The sequence below is a fragment of the Lepisosteus platostomus genome, chromosome 7, assembly GCF_059453375.1.
Source record: "Lepisosteus platostomus isolate fLepPlt1 chromosome 7, fLepPlt1.hap1, whole genome shotgun sequence".
In the NCBI taxonomy this organism is placed as follows: Eukaryota; Metazoa; Chordata; class Actinopteri; order Semionotiformes; family Lepisosteidae; genus Lepisosteus; species Lepisosteus platostomus.
Genome location: NC_142617.1, coordinates 2659408 through 2678334, shown reverse-complemented (window position 1 = coordinate 2678334; position 18927 = coordinate 2659408). Strand labels below are relative to the sequence as shown.

The 18927-nt window shown below is 39.4% G+C and overlaps 1 protein-coding gene across 1 annotated transcript in view; it reads right to left on the bottom strand.

Annotated features, from left to right (window-relative positions):
* The window catches only part of igsf11 (immunoglobulin superfamily member 11), an 82900-nt gene that overhangs the window by 17108 nt on the left and 46865 nt on the right, over positions 1–18927 (bottom strand). Inside the window, exon 2 of the mRNA XM_088638496.1 lies at positions 1546–1709. Coding sequence (XP_088494622.1) covers positions 1546–1709 — 164 coding nt within the window. The remainder of the gene's footprint in view (positions 1–1545; positions 1710–18927) is intronic.

Sequence of the window (18927 nt, the reverse complement as noted above, 5' to 3'; positions counted from 1 at the left end):
GCATATATGTGATCACGTGGTGTGTCTCTTTCCTATCTCAAACCCAAGGATAGCCACAGAGACCGCATGTTGTGCACCTGTACTCCATGGAGACAGCAAAGCAGACAAAGGGGACGGAAAAGCTCATTGTACAAGAGCCATCCGGACATAAAGTTTCCTACCCACAGCCAAAAACAGACTCTACTGTACTGTCTGTCAAGTGAATGTTTACAGAAGCACTCATCTGCTGACAGCAGCCAATGACTCGGCTTTGCTCTGAGATCTGCAGGTCTCTCCTTTTTTCACAACAGCTGTGGAAGAGCCTCTAACGGATGCAGATTAATTAGTGCGGAAGATTGTTTCATTACGTGGATCAGGTTAACAGCGTATGAGGCAGGTGAGTGGGAGGGTTACTTCAAGCTGGGCCGACAAAGATAACAGCACAGAGAATGTGTGTGCTGATTCTGACTGCCAGGTGATGATGGGCCTTATTTAACCATTCCGTTCCTGCTTCTTTATTCATTGATCTGTCAAGTGCAATTGTTTCAATGTGGATTGCTCTTCCAAATCAATGTTTTTAATAGTCAGACAGAATTACAAATTCATGCATATTAGTTGATTAGAATAATGGTTATATAGATACGGAAATATAAATTACTACTTTAGATGGGGAATCAGATATGACAGTAAATTTTCCAAGCTTTTTTACTACACTCAACTGAAGGGCTGGGCTGAAGATGCCATGCTTCTGGCCTGTTTCCTTTCTGTCATTTTCTTACCCGCTTGAAATCAATTCAAAGAAGATTACATTTTAAATCGAACTACAGGCAGTCTTGAGCTAGAGTTTTCTAAATTCAGAGTATGTTATTTGTTCAAAATGATCCATAAATAAAGAGGTGTGTGCCAACTCTATCTGATTTCAAGCAAAGTTATGAAACCCACATACAAATGCATTCCAATAGCCATCATTAGAGAAATGGGATGAGCTCGTCACTGATTACAACATCTGTGTAGTGCCATGCCGATTCCAGAGCAGCATTTACTTATTCATATATGTCTTTTTCTACAAATCAGAGGAAAAAGAAGCACCTAGCCCATTTGGTAGTAAGTAAGTGATCCATGGATCTCAACTTACGTACTGTACCATTTCCTCAAAGGAGTATTTTACAATTTTAACATAACATTCCTGAATTTACATTTTAGATTTTTAACTCTATATCCTTTTGTCTTTTTTTTCTTTCCACACATTGTCCAGAAATGATGTGTCAACGTAACCACCTGAGTGATTTTCATAAGCAGACTCTTCAAGTTTGGCATTTCCCATTTTGCTTTCCTAGTTTTTTTTTGCTACCTCCACATAGTATGCCGGATGTGTTTACGTTAAACATGATCTGCCAAGCATTTGCCCAGCCTTGACTTTTATCTAAATCTTTTTTACTTTGGTTTGCTGCTTTTGCTGCATTTGCTGATCCTCCTATTTTGTTATTATCTGCAAATGTGTTTCTCAACTAAGCCAGAAACCTCTGTGTCACAGACTGACACAGGTACAGTCGGTGCGGACAGTACCTGCTCTGGATGATTGGCGTTTGACAGTGGCGTGACCATCCAAATGATGTTGAGGCTGTTGAGTGCTGCGCTGGTGGTGAAGGTGCAGGGCAAGATGGCCGTCTGTCCCCTGGCCACCTGCACGCTCCTCTGACTCACTGTCACCTCTAATGACTTCACACAACCTGCAGCAAACAGGACAAGCACATGAGGAAAAGTGGTGAATACAGCACCATTGCAGATCATTCGTAATGAACAATAAAGGTTGTGGAAAGAGCTGGGGCATGGGGATGGAAGAGAGAGGGTATTTTAGGTCAGCCTTTCTGAATGTTCACTATTGTATGTTCACGCAGGACCTTCCTGTTGATTTTCCATCTTCTACCATGCACCATGCACATACCATGCCCTTGCAATGGCTTAGTTCTCTTTCAACGACGCTTTAAACAGGCTTTCATGCTTTGTGTTTTTATCATGCTTCGCCATAGTAGGCTTTAACATGGGAACTTCAGTTTAATTTCTGCAGATACTTAAAACTAGCAGTATGCTGGTTTTAAACTGAGCAGAAAGGGGTATGCAGAGGGAATACAGAATATCATTTCTGGAACTTAAGCCTGGGTGGGGGGGGGGGGGGGATGAATGCGAATTCATTTACAAAAAATGATCCAGCAAGTTTGAATTTCATAATTCAAACGGTTAACATTCTGACATTCACTTGGGACCACATACATTTGGCAGATTTTGTATACGTGCCACTGTTCAAATTCTTTTTAAATGTTGAGCTCAGTTGAGCTCACTGTCTTTTTTTTCTTCCTAAACACTGGTGTATAAAACAGTATTATGCTTATGGGCTTATCTACAGTTTCTATGGCATTTCAAATCAACTGCAATTCTTTGGTATCCTGTGATGTGTTCTTTCTTAGAACAGCCTGCCAGAAGAGTTTGGGGGATAATTCACTGTATATGATTACATATGGCTTTCATGTCCCAAAAAAATTTCAAATGGTCTGGTGCCGTACGTGCCAGTCTTGTGTCTCGGCCAAATGTACATCACAATTTTAACAGACATCACTGAAATAGTTCTGTTTACAACGTGAGGAGGATTTCACTACTGTGGTAGCCGAGTGTGGCGAAATTAGCCACATTAATCCAGGCTGTAACCTTTTAACCGAGAAGCTGCCTGTGTTTCGAGTAGAGGTGGCAAGCAGCCCATATGGTTGGATTCCGTTTGGCCGGTCTCACTCCACAACCGTCTTCTGTCTACTGGCGAACGGACACAACCAAGGCCGATCTACTCCGATGACAGCTTCCCTTGCTCTCGGTAACCTGAACCTTCTGTGTCTCGAAGTCCCCTACTCCTAGCCTGCTTTCTCCTAACCTGGGACTTTAACCGTTTTCCACTACAGTCCTGTCTCCCCATGAGACAGAACTTCCCCCTGAAGCTCCCTGTGTCTCTCCCAACCAGATCGGACGCTTAGAGATGCCTCATCGCTAGTCATTTGTCTCTCAGACAGACCCTACTCTCTCCCTGGAGTAGGCTGCCTATAGCGTAGCTCAATCCCCTCCAGGATTGTTGTGTAACCCAGGATTTAGGTGGAAACTTGTGTCATTGTCCCCATGACTGAGGACAGTCTCATCTACCCAGCGTCTCACTGGGAGAGCTGGTTTGGTCTAGCTCCTGGTGAGCAGACTGCAGGAGACTCCCCATGACCTCTGTCTCTTGCTGACAACCCTGACAGCAAAGGTCTGACACCCCTGAGTTGCCCTGGACTGATTTCTCCCTTAACCCTATTGCCTGGTGAGTTTGGCTTCAAAGCCATGATCCGAGTTCTTTAGTACCCTCGTACCTATGTGTTATTATGCATTCCTATGTATATCTGGTGTGTCTCACCAGCGCCCTCTGGTGGATTAACCGTTCAACTAACACTCCAGATCCTGTTGTCCTCTCACAACTACAGATAAAAAAACTTCTACTTCTGTATTGAGCTGAAAGTCTAAACTTGTACCATTCACTGAGACCAATTAATATACTTAAATAAGATTACCGTATATGACTAAAATTAGAGTATGTGACAAATGTGATAGATTATGTACAACAGTATTGAGTGGAAAACTTTGAAAAAGGTTACAGCTCTGTGCCAATAATACAGCAATAACTCCAGTGAATGATGTTTGTTCTTGACTATACAAGGAAGATTTGAAGGTAAACCTTAAATTTAGCTCTTTACATGGTCTCTCCTGTACTGCAAGATGGGATGTAAGCAAATGAAAGAAAAACTATATTGTTTTAAAATACTTCACTTCAAAAGATTTCATTCAAAAGTGTCACTGAAAAATCAAATGCTACAAACAGCATCTATTTTAAAAGATATATTCATGTTGAATATAGATATAGAGATGTAAAATATAGGTTTGGAGATAAATGGGGACAGTGAGCATGTGAATTCAAAGGAGTAAATGCACTCATATAAAGGAATATCCTTTATGTACGCTGGGCAGCAAGATAAATTGATTCAGGACAATTATTAATCTGAAGTAGTACTGAATTCTAATAATGGTCTGTTACTTTCACAGCAGAAGGTGAAGAACTACCTAAACCTAAAGCAGTTTCATCAGGAACGGATGTGTTTAAATGCACAGTTAAACTGATTGTAGCTGTGATAGAATCCTACGTAAGGGGACTGATTAAGATTCCTATTTTTCCTATTTCTATTCCAACTCCAATTCAGGAAAATAACAAGTGTCTTTCTCTTTTGAGGTGGTGACAGCTTCTGAGGATGGAGATGGACAAGTATGCATTATATAAAGAAAGAAGGGTACTATTGAAAGGTTCCGGTCACAAAAATGTTGCCATAATGCTGGTACAGTACCTTAGAAACCAAGGCAACCAAAGTCATAAAAATACGTTTTTTTTTTCAAACACAGCACAATGTACCGTAAGACAGCCTAGAAGATGACCTTTTCTAAACAGAAGATCCACAGGGAGGTAAAACAATATATGGAAGGAGAATATTGTTTTCTGCCCCTGCATCAGAGCATCAAAAATAAGTGTTTTTAATATAAAACCAAGACAGTGTCTCAGTAATAAATACAAAGTCTGTTAGGTGAAATTATGATAAGCTGCTGTTATTAGTCATATTAAAGGTTAGAAAATACAACCAAAAAGCAAATAAAATAAAACTATAGATTTTAAGATCTCTGTTATAAAGATACTCTCATAAACCTGGATGATAAACAAACTGACAAGGTGACAAATACCGTATGTCCTCCGCTTGACTTGCAACAATTTCATGTAAAGTCGCGATGCACTGCAATTCTAGTCGCTGTTACATAACTGAATGTTTAGATAATTACTGTAAATTTCAACAGTACATTACTTCAATGTTCAAGGTCAAAGGATAGTGAGAAAGAAAGGTTACAAATGAGACAATGACATTCAGCCTTTCTTGATACAGTATCTTTGTGCTTACAGAGAATGAACACGTGTTTGGCCTTGATGCTATCAGCACCATATTAACTTCTTACGAAAACTTGCTAATTCATTAGATAATGCAGCACAATGCCTATAATTAAATTATACCGATTATGCATGCATCAAGTCCTTGGACACCACATTCCATGATGATAACATTAACAAACTGCAGAGGTAGGAGTAGGTCAGTAACCAGCTGCCACTTTATCCCTCGCAGATTGCTTTGTGTTCCCTATCTTTTGTGCTGAAATTCACTTCCTACACATTAGTTCATTAAAGCCTTATTCCCAAAAACATCTCTATCAGAAGAAGCAAAACGAAAGCAAAGAAATGGATGATAAAACACAGGGGCATAACAGATTAACGACACAGGAACAAGTAACGGTTAATTCCATGCTTAAGAGTCGAAAGAAGAAATACAACGTTTGGGCTGTAGAACCTTTTTCAGGTGTGTGAGACAATGGAAGATAGCAGGGATGTAAAGCATGGAAGAACAAATGACAAAGGAATGGAGGAGAGGCACAGAGAAGATGAGTAAGAATGTCTTAACACAGGGAGATCAGGGGAGAGCTTCTAAAAACAAAATAGTTTCTCCTGGTGAGAAGGCAGGTGTGATCCAAGTTGAAGCATAATCTTTGTTTCTGATGTCTTTCAGGAGTTGGGTCTGAAATCCCTGAAAAAATATACAGACAGAAAGGGGAGTGACATCAAAAAGTGTTTCTTCTTTCTACTTTTCAGCGAGAAATTAACCTTGTCTTGTACATCATGTTGCCAACAAATGCAGATTTAACTCCCCCTCCGATATTTAAATATAGAATGACAGGAACTACAGTACATTTAGGTCTAGGCTTAAGTGTGTGCACCTCTGGGGCAGCCAGGGCAAAACTGTTTTAAGTAGTGCTTATTAAGTTTATGAGGTTAAATTTATGGGTTGTGCCTACTTGGAGATTGTTGGAACACCAACAACACCAAGAGAAATATGTCCACCAGCCACTTTATATAATCAGATGCTGCCATTGCAAAAAACTTGATATCAAGAAAAATGTATATCAATCCTCAGCATCATGGGCGGAGTGGTGGCTCTGTGGCTCAGGATCTGCGCCTGTGGCTGGCAGGTTGCCGGTTCGAATCCTGCAGCCAGTAGAGGAATCCTACTCTGTTGGGCCCCTGAGCAAGGCCCTTAACCCCAACTGCTCCAGGGGTGGCTGACCCTGCGCTGACCCCAAGCTTCTCTCCCTGTCTGTTTGTCTCATGGAGAGCAAGTTGGGGTATGCTAAAAGACAAATTCCTAATGCAAGAAATTGTATATGGCCAATAAAGTGATCTGATTTGATAACAGTTTGGTGGTGAATGCAGTCATTAGCATAAGTGGAATTATCTGGGGTAACAAGATAATTGTTCTTTCACAAGAAGAAACTGGATGCCATCTGGAACTGGTGAACGGCAGTCAATAAAAGAACATTTCTGTAAGGAATGAAGATCTCTGTTCTGGAGTAGGACTGTGGTGTCTCTGGACTTCCCTAAAGAAGTCAGTTTATATTGGTTTATGGTTCCATCCCAAGTTGCTGACGGTGAGGAACACCCAGTTCTCTGTGTAAACCACAGATTATTGCCCAGGGAATGGAAGCATGACATTTTTGGGGAAAAAAAAGTGCTTGGCCACAAAGAGGGAGAAATACGTGCTGGGAAGTCACTTCACCATGCTTGCCTGGATGAAGCCAAACTTCTAGGGAGTTCTAAAAGATCTACAAGAAAAACAAGCTGCAGGGTTTCCTGCCCCATCACTTTCGATATCCGCACCATCAACAGGGGGGAAATGTAGTCGTCCCCTAAGCAGGCCTGTAAAAGGACATTAACTCAAGAAACCTTTGTTTCAGAAACTCATGGAGGAATGAGACAGGTCCAATGAAATACATTTCCCAGGCTTCCCAGTAGTGTCAACAGAGAAGCCACACCTGAGCAAAGGAGCTATGAGGGAGTGAGAGAGTGAAGAAGAAGTGAAAGTCTGAGGACTGAAGCTATGTTAAAAGATTGAATTATTTAGTGCTTTGATTTTGAATGTTTGTCAAAATACAGCTCAGATAGGGCCCCTAAGGAGTCATCTAGTGCCATAACTAAATGTTTGTTTGTTTTTTACTTGTTTACAGGTTATTGTCCAACTATATAGAAACTAAATACTGGAAAACCACCGGAGAAAACCTTTTCTAATTATTTTAATTGCTGTTCAGCCTGTTCCTTTGTGAACTCAGACCCTGTCAATGCAAAAGATTCCAATATCGCTCCACATGGAACATCATGTTGATAGAAAAATGTGTTATGTTATTTTCTTTTTCTAATAATATGGTAATATAAAAACCTCAATATTGGAATAATGTACCTACAATACACTTCATAGGACATTTACTAAGCTTATGAAATGTAAGTGTTTTCACTATTAAAAATAGCATGAATAAAAGGTAAGTCTAATGCATTTCCACGAAACCATTAAAAATGTTCAATGCACACAGAAACACACAGTGTGGATTCATGCCCTTTTCTACAAAGTGGAAGGATCAACCAAGCTGAATACAGTGCAAAACTGTGCTTGGTGTCTGGCCAAAAACACCATTTTAAATTCCTAAAACAATCACGTCACCAAAGATAATGCATTATTTTCTAAAATGCAATACTCACAAAGCTCAGTAGGGATTCAGACTCGGAAAAGAATCAAGTTTAATTAAACACTGCACTTGCAGTTAAGACGATGGGTGTCAGGATTCTTGAAAATATAATGTATGAGAAATGTTCCTATTAACTCTCTTGGAAACTACAAGCTGGGACAGGAAATTATGTTTTAAAAGCATGTTGCAGAAATGGTTTTCAAATTCAGGAGAAAATGAAATACCAGAGTGCAGTAATTTGACTCCACTAAAAGCAAAATATAGCCCTGACAATCTAATTACATGTGCATAAAACGTTTAATGTGTCACACTGTAGATACTTTCCATTTTGAAGCCAAATACTTTGTGTATTACTTTATGATACTTTATAATACACAAATACTTAGTGTATTATAGAAAGTTAATATATGTTTAACTTGGATAATGGAGGATGAATAAACTGAAATTACTTTTGGGTTTGAAATGAATATTACAATATAAAAGTAATTACTTTAAATCTAAAACCAATCAAAGAAATTAAATTGACATTTTTATTTTTATCTACAATTACAGAACTCATCGTCATATCCAAAATCTACAGCATGGCCAGAAAGAATAGACATGTCTGTAAACATAACAGACTGAGGAAACAGTTGAGCAATGTTGGGTACACAGTTTATGGAACCTGGATTTGCTGCTAGTCCAAACATGCTTAATCAAGCTGTTGTGATTCACTCAAATGGTACTTGGAAAAGACTGCAGAATTTGATCACTTTGACCTGAGCCTGATGGACAAACTCCCTGAACCCCCACTACAGAGAGCTGTTCCATATAACAGCTGGAACCCCATGTAAAAATGCAGGATTCAATCAAGAGTGTCTCGGAGCCTGTGTTTTTTCAACTTCAAAAAAGATTTGACAAATCATAAGTATCAGAGGACACACACTTGACACAAACCACATGGTACTACTACAGAGTGGCGCAATATCTTCTGGCCATCAACTGCAAGACTTAATCTGTACAACAACACTCATCAAATGTTTCAGCAAAACAGAAATTTTCTGCTGTGCTTGTACAGTACATCTCAGACAAGATCCTCTTTTAATACAGACAAATACACATATTTCAATTAAATATCAGACATCCAGGAAAAACCCGTCTGAGGAAAATTGGAATAAACCCTAAGAGATTTCCTTAAGTTGTTGTGCTTCTATCATGTTTCTCTCAGTGGTGTAGTACTGGATATACTGCTCAGTACCACAATTTCAGTACATTTTCACTGTACAACATACACTGCAATAACACTGCTTACTTCCATCAAGATTCAATAGTCTTTCTGACCTTAGTGTGAATATTGGTTAGTTAAATAAATGTCAGAAAAGCCTGGGAAGGAGAAAATCTGCACAAAACATCTGGCTTTACTGGGGTCTCACATCAGGAAAATGTCCTGTGCTCAGAGACATACAGTATCAAGCTAAAGCATATTACAGTATGTTGGGCTGTAGGACTTCATTGCTCTCTTTTGAACACTCTAATCAGTTCACTTCTTTTGTTTCTTTTCAGTGTTGCTCATTACTATTTAATAGGCCAACATCCATTTGCTGTTCATGCCTTGCAGCAACCCAAAAGGATGCCTTGAAGTACGTGTGTTGCTGCAGCTTTGGATGGGCTTGATAGCCATTTTTTTTTAAGGGGGAGTTTAGCATTTCAAGGAAGCGCTAATTGAAAATGTCACCCTGGGCAATGATGAAAAGTCCTGCAGGCGGCTTAGTTAAAATGGAAGCTTCCTTTTCATCCAAGGACCGAGAGTCAAGATTCATGTTTATTAATGCTTGGGACACAAACCTCGGCTTGCTTTGAAAACAGCGTACTTCATTACCTATCCATATTATCTCTGTCTCCGTATGTCTGCTACCTGTGTGCTCCTGGTGGGCTTTCTTTCCTTGCATTTCATTTGCATCCACACTCTCTACTTGTGATCACCAGGCTTGGCTGCCCCACAGCTTGTTATTTTAAACATTATCTGTGAACTGTGTGACCCAAGATGGAAATGGCTTTCACTCACCTCAGCTTTGATTTTAATCTGCATCCCTGGAGTAGTTAACCATGTGCACTAATCAGCTGAAAATACAGTCCACTAAAAGGAGATTATTACTAATACAGTATCAATCCATCTGGCTGGCACAACGAGTGGCCATGATTATATACATTGTATGCTCTCAGTTGCTCTCTGCTAATAAACTTAAAGTGTATTAGAAATATTTGTAGCATATTCTGAATGCCCTGAAGGTTTAGAAATGAATAACATTAATTCATCACTCGAAAATATGCTCCTGCCTTGCTGAAGACCAATTTTTCTAAGAATGCTACCTTCGAAGTGAACAATGCATTCTTCTTACATACACAATGGCATTTCTGAAAATCACTGCACATGTTTTAAGGTTTTTTTCTATCCCAATTTGAGGAGGTTTATTCTATTTTAGAGAACAACATTTCTATATACAAGACATTTGCATTGCCTGAACATTAGCATGGGCACATGAAGTTTTGTTAATGCAGTAGAAATTTTGTTTTGGTGCCTGGATGATTTAAAATGATGATAGGTCTTAACAGTGAATGCTTTTCATCTGCATTAATGACTGTGAACCATTTCCCATGAGGGCTCTGACATTTCTTTCCTTTGTGAAACTCAGGTGGTCATGAAAGGGCAGCTGCACTCTGGCAAACCATGAAAAATCAGATAGAAAGTTATTATTTTTGGATGCACTGACAATGAGCAAAATCACAAAATTACTATATGTAAATCATGAGTAACAGAAACGGTATTTAAAATGTGGATATTGAATGAGCTCGAGTTTAGAACAGCCCAAACTGCAATGTACCATCAGAATGTATCCAGATGAGTCTTGGAATGTATGTTTGCATAAAAATATATAAAACCAATTTATCATGCAGTTCAGTGTACAGTGATATCACGGTCTTTCCACTTCAATGGAAATCTGCCAAAATAGAAATTCAAAAAAGTGGACTTATTTGAAATGCAGTTGTTTTTTTTTAATTCAAAACACAAAACGATTCTTTTTCATTCTAGTAATATCCCCCCTGAAGATATGGCCTTATTGTTTTATGCATCAGACAGCAAATCAAATCTGATGACAAGTGGAATTGGGAAGACTGCTTCCTTTTCAATGCCATGCTGTTGTTTTATGCACAAGCCAGTGAAAGAAAATAAGGAAACATGATGAAACTTATGTGTGTGGATTCATCCCGAGGCCACAGGGACAGAATATAAAGGACTATTTAATATTTTACAGATAAACAAGACTGTTATCCTTCCTGACCTCCTTCACTAAGTAAACAAAAAGCTGTCTCCTGTCTGGTATAAGTCTCATTGGCTGAGGAAGCCAGCAGGTCACTCAATGTGAGGTTGCTGCCAGAACGTTTCATATGACTATCTTACTAATCCAGCGTGGTCTCCACTGTCAGCAACATGTCCCATGTGTGTAATCAGGAAGAGCTACAAAGGCTAGTTATTTCCCAACAAAAAAATCTTTCAGCCATTTCCAGCTGATGTCTGATCTTAGCAAAACTCGGAAGTTCACCAAGACTTGGACTTTTACAGCTCTTAATGCAAGCGGTTCTCCAAGATCAGATTCTACAAAACTTACAAAACAGAGATGCACACGTCCACCTGGATAATGCACTCTCAAAACCTGTCTATCATAACCTCCAGCTTTGACCTTGTCTTTTGCCCTGCTACTTTCTATATGATGAATTATATCTGACCCCAGCATTGGTTGGAGATGCATTCCCATGATGTCTGATATTAACAAAATGAACAAGAAACAATAATCTTGTCTGAGTGACTATCATTTTCCCCCACCTGCAGTACAGACTGTGCTATAAAACATATATATTACACTGGGCAGAAGTGGTATATATATACTGTACACACTTACACACTTAAAGATTTTCTTTTCTAATTCATTATCATGTTTGTATCATTGTTCCCATTTAGAAAAGGTTTAGAATTTTCAAGATGGAATATAAAGCAAACTGAAGATTCCTGAAGGAGCCTCCGAGGTATAAAAGTGGACATGCTGTAGGAAGATCTACAGTACCATCATTAAATAATGTTGATGTGAACAGAAATTTAAAGTAGGACACACCATCCACAGGAGGATTAACCCATGCCTTGAAAGAGGGCTCAAGCTGTGGCCAGATGGCATACAGCTCTGGCTTGGCAGTGCAAGGTCCTGAATGGTCTGTGAAGTTTCCTTGGTGTCAGCACTCAGCTGTTGACATCTACACACCTAACCCTCCACTGAAACTGTCTTTCAGGACTTACGGCCACAACCACTAAGCGGCGGTGCAGTGCCTCTGTGGCTCAGGATCTGCGCCTGTGGCTGGAAGGGTGCCGGTTCTTGTCCCGCGGCCGGCAGAGGAATCCTACTCCGTTGGGCCCCTGAGCAAGACCCTTAACCCTGTATAAATGGCCGACCCTGCACTCTGACCCCCAGCTTCTCTCCCTGTCTGTGTGTCTCATGGAGAGGAAGCTGGGGTATGTGAAAAGACAAATTCCTAATACAAGAAATTGTATTTGTTATCTTAAGGCCCTTATTTTATGTGGAATGACCATTATAACTATTTTAATCACACCCTTGCTCAAACGATCAGCACTTTAGTCCCGATCCTTTCACTAAACCTCACCTCATACATTCTCCTAACTGATCCAAAAGAAGTGGGCTTCCATATTGTACACTATATTGTGACACTCGGGATCCACAATGCACTCATTTACTATTAAAGAGTAGGTCTTCCCACCAACGCCTGTGTTCAACAGGAACGTTTTCAGGCATGTCTATCCCACTCATTCTCAATAGAGTGTGCCCGTTTATTTGGTGTTTTTTTTTTCACTTTATGAGTCATTGAATTGAAATACTTTGAAAAAATATTTAAAATACTTCAGAGACATAAAAAGTAGAATTACCCCAATGGCATTACTAGAGAAGAGAGGTGAGTTACTCAAAGGACATGTTACAGCATAGAAGATGGTGACACACTTAGCATGAGGCTTATACTGTAAGTGTAGTACTGCTTAACCCCTGGATCTGCCTTCACTTCCAATATGTTTTTGAAATCTCAAGCCTCCTATTATTTCCAGTACATCTGCAAGCCTCACTGATTGTCGTCACATAAAATCTCTATGAAAACTCCTACTTCCATCCAGCAGACCACCACCGATTTACTCCTCCATGGGGTGTCACTGCACTGAAAGATACAGCCGTTGGCTAAATTGTTAAGTTGTTCTTTGTTTGTCGGGGGCTACAGTATGTACAGTACATTCCTTCACCTGTAGCTCTTCCACATCAGATAAGTTAGGCAAAAACAAAAAGAAAAACAACATGTTTCTGTCTTCAAGCCAAATGTTAAAACTCTGCAAATCAATGATGTAACAAAGGCTGGCAAATGAATGGAGAAAAGGGGGGAAAGACGTTTCTGTGCCAGTCCTGAATCAGAGGCATTTATTTGTCTGCCTCTTAGTCAAGGAAACATACAACTCAGGTTCTTCAAGGGCAGCCTTTTAATGACTGATAAGAAGCAATCCAGACTATGTACAGTACCTTAAATACTGCTGGGATTTACTGTAAATCATGCACTTGAAAAGACCTTGGTGGCTTAATTGTAAGAGTGTAGTTTAGTACTCGTTGTCTACCTTTATGTTCATACTCTCCAGATCTATTCATATGCCTTATAAAATAGGAACAAAAAGCATCAAACTGCATAAGAGAAAGATTGAGGGCCTGAATTACGTGTCTAACTTAAAACAAAATGTAAAAATGATGTACAGCAACATATCAAATATTTAATTTAGGCCCAGAAAGCAGTAGTGTCATATTTATTAACACATCTATAGTTAGTATTATGTAAATCCTCCTCTGCCAGAAGACGTATCACTGTAACACTGACAAGATGTCGTGTACTATAAGGTTCTGACAGTTTATAAGGGAATCGTCTGATCATTTCTCCAAAGCAGAATTAGTCTAAATCATCAGACCCTTCGGTTTCTATTAGTGAATGGCGTTCTTGAATTCAAACCACAAATGTTTGATTGGATTCAGCTCTGAAACTTTGAGACCCTTTATTTTTTATTTTGGCCGTGTCCCAATTCTCGCACTGCGCTCTAAGTCCTCACTTCTGTGACGTTGTGCAAGTGATCTTCATACTGTATAATGTTCTGTGCAATTCACTGAAATAATAGAGTGTAAACAGGGAATTTCCCTCTGGAATCATTGCACACTTTAAATGCCGTAATGTCTCCTGAATCTTGCATGTTCATAATATCTGCATATCCAATTTAGTTCACCCTATTTTCTCTTTCTATCTATTGTAGACTAGAGTTGAAATGATATATACAGTAATCTAAAGCTGTCTATAGAGATTAGACAGAATTTCAGCAAAGGGTGGAACCAGGAAAGGTACAGCCTATATTATGCATTTATAGCATTGTACAATAGTATGTCACCATGCAGTTTGGAGGCTTCTACAAGCCAGGGCCAAACACCAGAGAAAGAAGCTTGGTAATCAAAGAACAGTTTCTTAAATTACTACAGACACTGAGTGACAGGGCCATTTAATCAGTGCTCAATGCTTTGAAAATATCTTTTTTATTTCACACTTCTGGGCCTCTTCTTAAAGAAGTCACAGAAATTCTGACGTGGTGATTTTGGTAAGGAAACATTCCAGTAGATGTTGAAGGGCCCATTTTAAAGGCTTTTACTTCATAGACAGCAAAAGTGAGATGTAACCTGGGAGGTCATCCTGATGCACAATTCTTTGAAATAAAGGGAGTTGACAATAGAGACATGACTCAGATAAACTGGCTAGCACAGATATTCACTCCTTATTTTAACAGCTGTTGTTCACATTCCTAAGACCTACAGTACATACTGGTAGGTTCATTGTCTTCTGAGAAAACTGGCCCTGATCTGAGTGTGCTGTATGTGTGCCCTGCAGTGGACTGCTGTCTCATCCAGGGTGTATTTTGTCTTGCGCCCATTGCTTGCCAGGATTGGCTCTGGCTCCCCTGAGATGCTGAATTGCATGAAATGGTTAGAAAATAGATGGATGGATGCTTGCTAACCAAGTGAGAGGCTCCAAGCACCACTAGTTTGAATCAACAGTCAGTTAAGTGGGTATGATTAAACTAGCCTGCTTCTCTTGAGATGACCTTCGCATCAGAGCTACCTGACATAGACAAGATTGTGTCCTTCAAACACGGTACATCTGCTCAGCAGCCCCTGGCAAGCCAGATGGCAGGCAATACACACTCTCCTCATTTTGTTGCTTGTATCCTTCAATACTGTGTGTGCAAAGGGTTGTAAAAATGAAAGGGTGGGAATTTAGAGTTTGAGTCTCGCACGTCTGAGATCACACGGGAAATTTGTTAAAATACGGTGCTTATTTAGAAAGTATGTCTTTACAAGGCAACTGGCTTGCTTACATTTTTGTTTTACTACATGCAGCCCTGTGTATTTTTTCAAAAGCAGAAGATGCTACACAACAGCACGTCACCAGGCGTTTTGTTTTCAAAATGGATAAAAGCATATGCAAACATGCACGTACAGCACATGTGTGTTCTCTTCTGGTTACAGCAGTCACTTGAAAAGTCTTTCATATTGAAATTGTATCAGTGGTTAATCCCACAAACACATTTTATAATGCAGGCTGTTAAGCACCTATTTAGCAGGCGGAAATGAATTTGGCATGAGAACTGCCACTGAGGATTAGAGGACCCAATGTCTAACCAGCCTCTGCTTGATGGAAGCAAGCGCTTTGATCCACAGGCAGAGACTATACTACTGTATGTCATGCCAGTGCGGACATGAGCCAGGCCCGACAGTCAGCACACGATTCAGCACAGCTTCTGAATCTGTCATGATCTCAAACAGGTATTATTGGAAACAAACTAACAGACAGAACGTACTTATGACAATGATCATTTCCATTCACTGACTAGACAGTATAAGAATCTTTAAACACAGAGGAGGACTGTGGTACAGCATGAAGAAAACAAAGAAAAAGATTTTGATGAGTATCTTGCACTCAGCTGGACCACTTAAGCAGAAGGTAAAAAATACCCTGAAGTTAATAACATATGAGCAAGACTCATAGCTACACGGATCATCTTGCACCTCTTTGACATGAGAAACTGATCTGAATACAAATGTTCTAGTGCAATAAGTGCAATTAATCCAAGAAAAGAAAAGGAAAAAGAATGCATTCATTCCTTCACAAAAATCAGTTTCTGAACTTATTTTACTGTTAAAATTATTGAGGAAAAGTCTTCTTTTTTATTAATGGGTAAGTGGCTGTATTTTGTTTTTGCAGTGAAGATAACTGTCTAATATTGTTTGTGTTCATGTGTGCCCTGCAATGGACTGGTGTCTCATCCAGGGTGGATGCTGCCTTGTGCCTCTTGCTTGCCAGGATAGGATCTGGCTCCTCTGTGACCCTGTATTAGATAAAATATTTAGATAATGGATGGATGGAAAACTATATATTGTCACATGAGCTTTGCATATAAAAGTAATGTATACAAATACATTAAAATTGCTCTATGTTATGGTAAGCACAAATTATCCATATTATCACCATCTGGCTTATATGGTCATACTATCATTACCATCGTTTGTTAATGGAAATACAACATCAAATCAAACACAAATATCAAATGTTCAGTTAATGGGCACATAAAAACGACAAGACAAACATCACACATGCGAAGCAGGAAGGAGGTCACAGGGTCAAATTCTTTGCCGTGGACCCACAAGGAGTTGAAGAGCACAGCTGATTGACTCAAATACTGATTTCCTAGCAGATCTAAAAATAGGACCTTATAATGAGCTTTTTTATTTAAAAGCCAGTGCAATTTGGAAGCTTTTAGCCCTTCTGATCTTGACATACACGTGAACCAGAACAGCTCTTCATCCCTGCACTGTGGACAGTCGGCCTGGCTGTCAATATACATATTACAGACACTGTGGCCATAAAAATGGGAGAGGCAACAATCGAAGTAAATACATATATATATTTTTTTGTTCTTCAGCTAATGCCTATCATGCAGCAGTCAGCCTCTAACAATCAGGCTATACAGTGACTAAAGCAACACCCCCAGGGGAATCAGATGTGTAGGAAGCAATAGTGACTTAAAATGCCATAGACACCCTGCTGAATGCATGCTTTCTTAGTAGGCTGCCTCCACCAGCCATCCCCCAGCCACTCTCACTGTGCGCCACTCTCGCCCCTCTGATCTGCTTATTAAGTTTATTTCTTTAATAACCATCCACACATTTATGCATAAGCTCTCATTTCAGGTCTCGTTTCATATTTTCACAGAGGAACAAAGAATCATCATCTCGCAGACTGCACATGGTTGTACTTCTTTAAAGGAAGAGACTGTTCATAATTTCCAACGAATGCTTAATTTACAGTACCTTAAGAACGTCAAACATTCATCTAACTAGAGTGCACAAAATTATTAATCACTATTTTATTTGGCTTCCTCTCTTATCCAAAGTGATGTGCAAATTCACACCCACTTCTACAGCTGCATATTTTACAGGGGCAATTCGGGTCAAGTTCCTTGCTCAAGGGTGCAACAGCACTGTCTCTCCTGCAATTTGAACCCACAACCCTCTAGCAACTCCACTCAACTTCCGGTCCAGGGCTCTAATCACTATTAGATAAACAATTAACTCTTTTCAGCTTTTAAAACTTGTTTTATAACCTACAAACAGCTGTCATGGCAATTTACTTAAGCTTTCTGATTAAAACCATGCTTTTATTGACCTATTTTAGGTGTATTGTGTAAATATTGTGACATATGAGCAGCAGAATCTCACCTGGGGTTTGAACCAACACACTTCCAGTTACAAGTCCCAGACCGAAACAACAGGCCCACATTGTAAGACAATACAGTTCTGCAAAGGTACATTTTCTGGACCTCATGACTTCATTCATGTGGTTGCAGATACATCTTTTGCTTATGTATCATAAGCCACATATTTATATACTGTATACAAATGAAATGTAAGATGAACAGTGCATGCTAAAAATTACACCTGGGGTTTTCACAGAAATTCACAAAAAGGAAAACTGAATGCAGAAAACTGCTCTTCTACAGCTTCACTGTAGATTAATAGAAAAGAATGATGCTGTACATTTATACACAGCAGCAGCTAAACTATACAAACTGTTTTCAATGAGTATCATACCATTGAATAAATATGTGACAAATGATTCTGTAAAGCACCGCCTGGCTGTGGCACTATCAGTTTACAGGTTTTCAAAGTTTAATCTCCTGTTTTCGGTTCCATACCTGCTGTTCAGTTTCCTCTAATTCTTCGTTAAACCAGTGTTAGCAATATGTAACCCTGTGATGCACAAAGGCTGGATCACAGCTTTTCATGCCTTTATTAGGAAGATAACTGGTTGTTACATAAATCCATGTTTTTCCATCCCTCACTCTTGTGGACAGAAACACTGTAACACTGAAACCAACATAAAAGTTGCTAATTCCAGGATTTTCAGTGTTTTCAAATACGTCATTGCTCTTTTAACACAAACCCCACAAAATATGCAGTTTTGTGTTCCATATATACATTATAAATGTATGATGGGTAATGAGCTTTCAACATCACAGGAATGCTCATGCTTTATAAAATATGGCTTAATGTACACCTATAATAATTCATAGGTGACAGAATCATGGATCAGAAAGATTAATTCACCGAAAACCACAGGAAACAAAGTCTTACGTGCAGAGCAAAGGCAAGAGCTAAAGATTATTGTAAATATTTATCAGGGATTTTGAAAGAAGATTTACACTTTCTCAACCCAAATTACAAACTTTACAGCCTTAATGACTGATAGATAAAAGTAGGTCAGAAAGAATGGCTTGGGTGACAATGCATGTTCAAAGCACTTGAGTACGTACGCAGTGTTATAATCCATTCCTCAACTAGTTCTTAATCATCCAGCTCTATCCTAAATTCAACTGAAGAGTAATTTCACCATTATTTGTCATGGTGCAATCTGTAGTATGCTCATTTGGTCTTAAAGTCCAGTCTCAAAGTCCAACAAAGGTAGTGGTTTTCAGGACACATTAAGTAGTACATGCAATGGTACCAAAAGGCACACAACACCCCCAACTGATACAGAAAAAAGTCGGTAAGCATGTTGGATTTGTGTCCATGCATGTGTCCCTCTCTTCTGCTCACCCCCAGATATGAT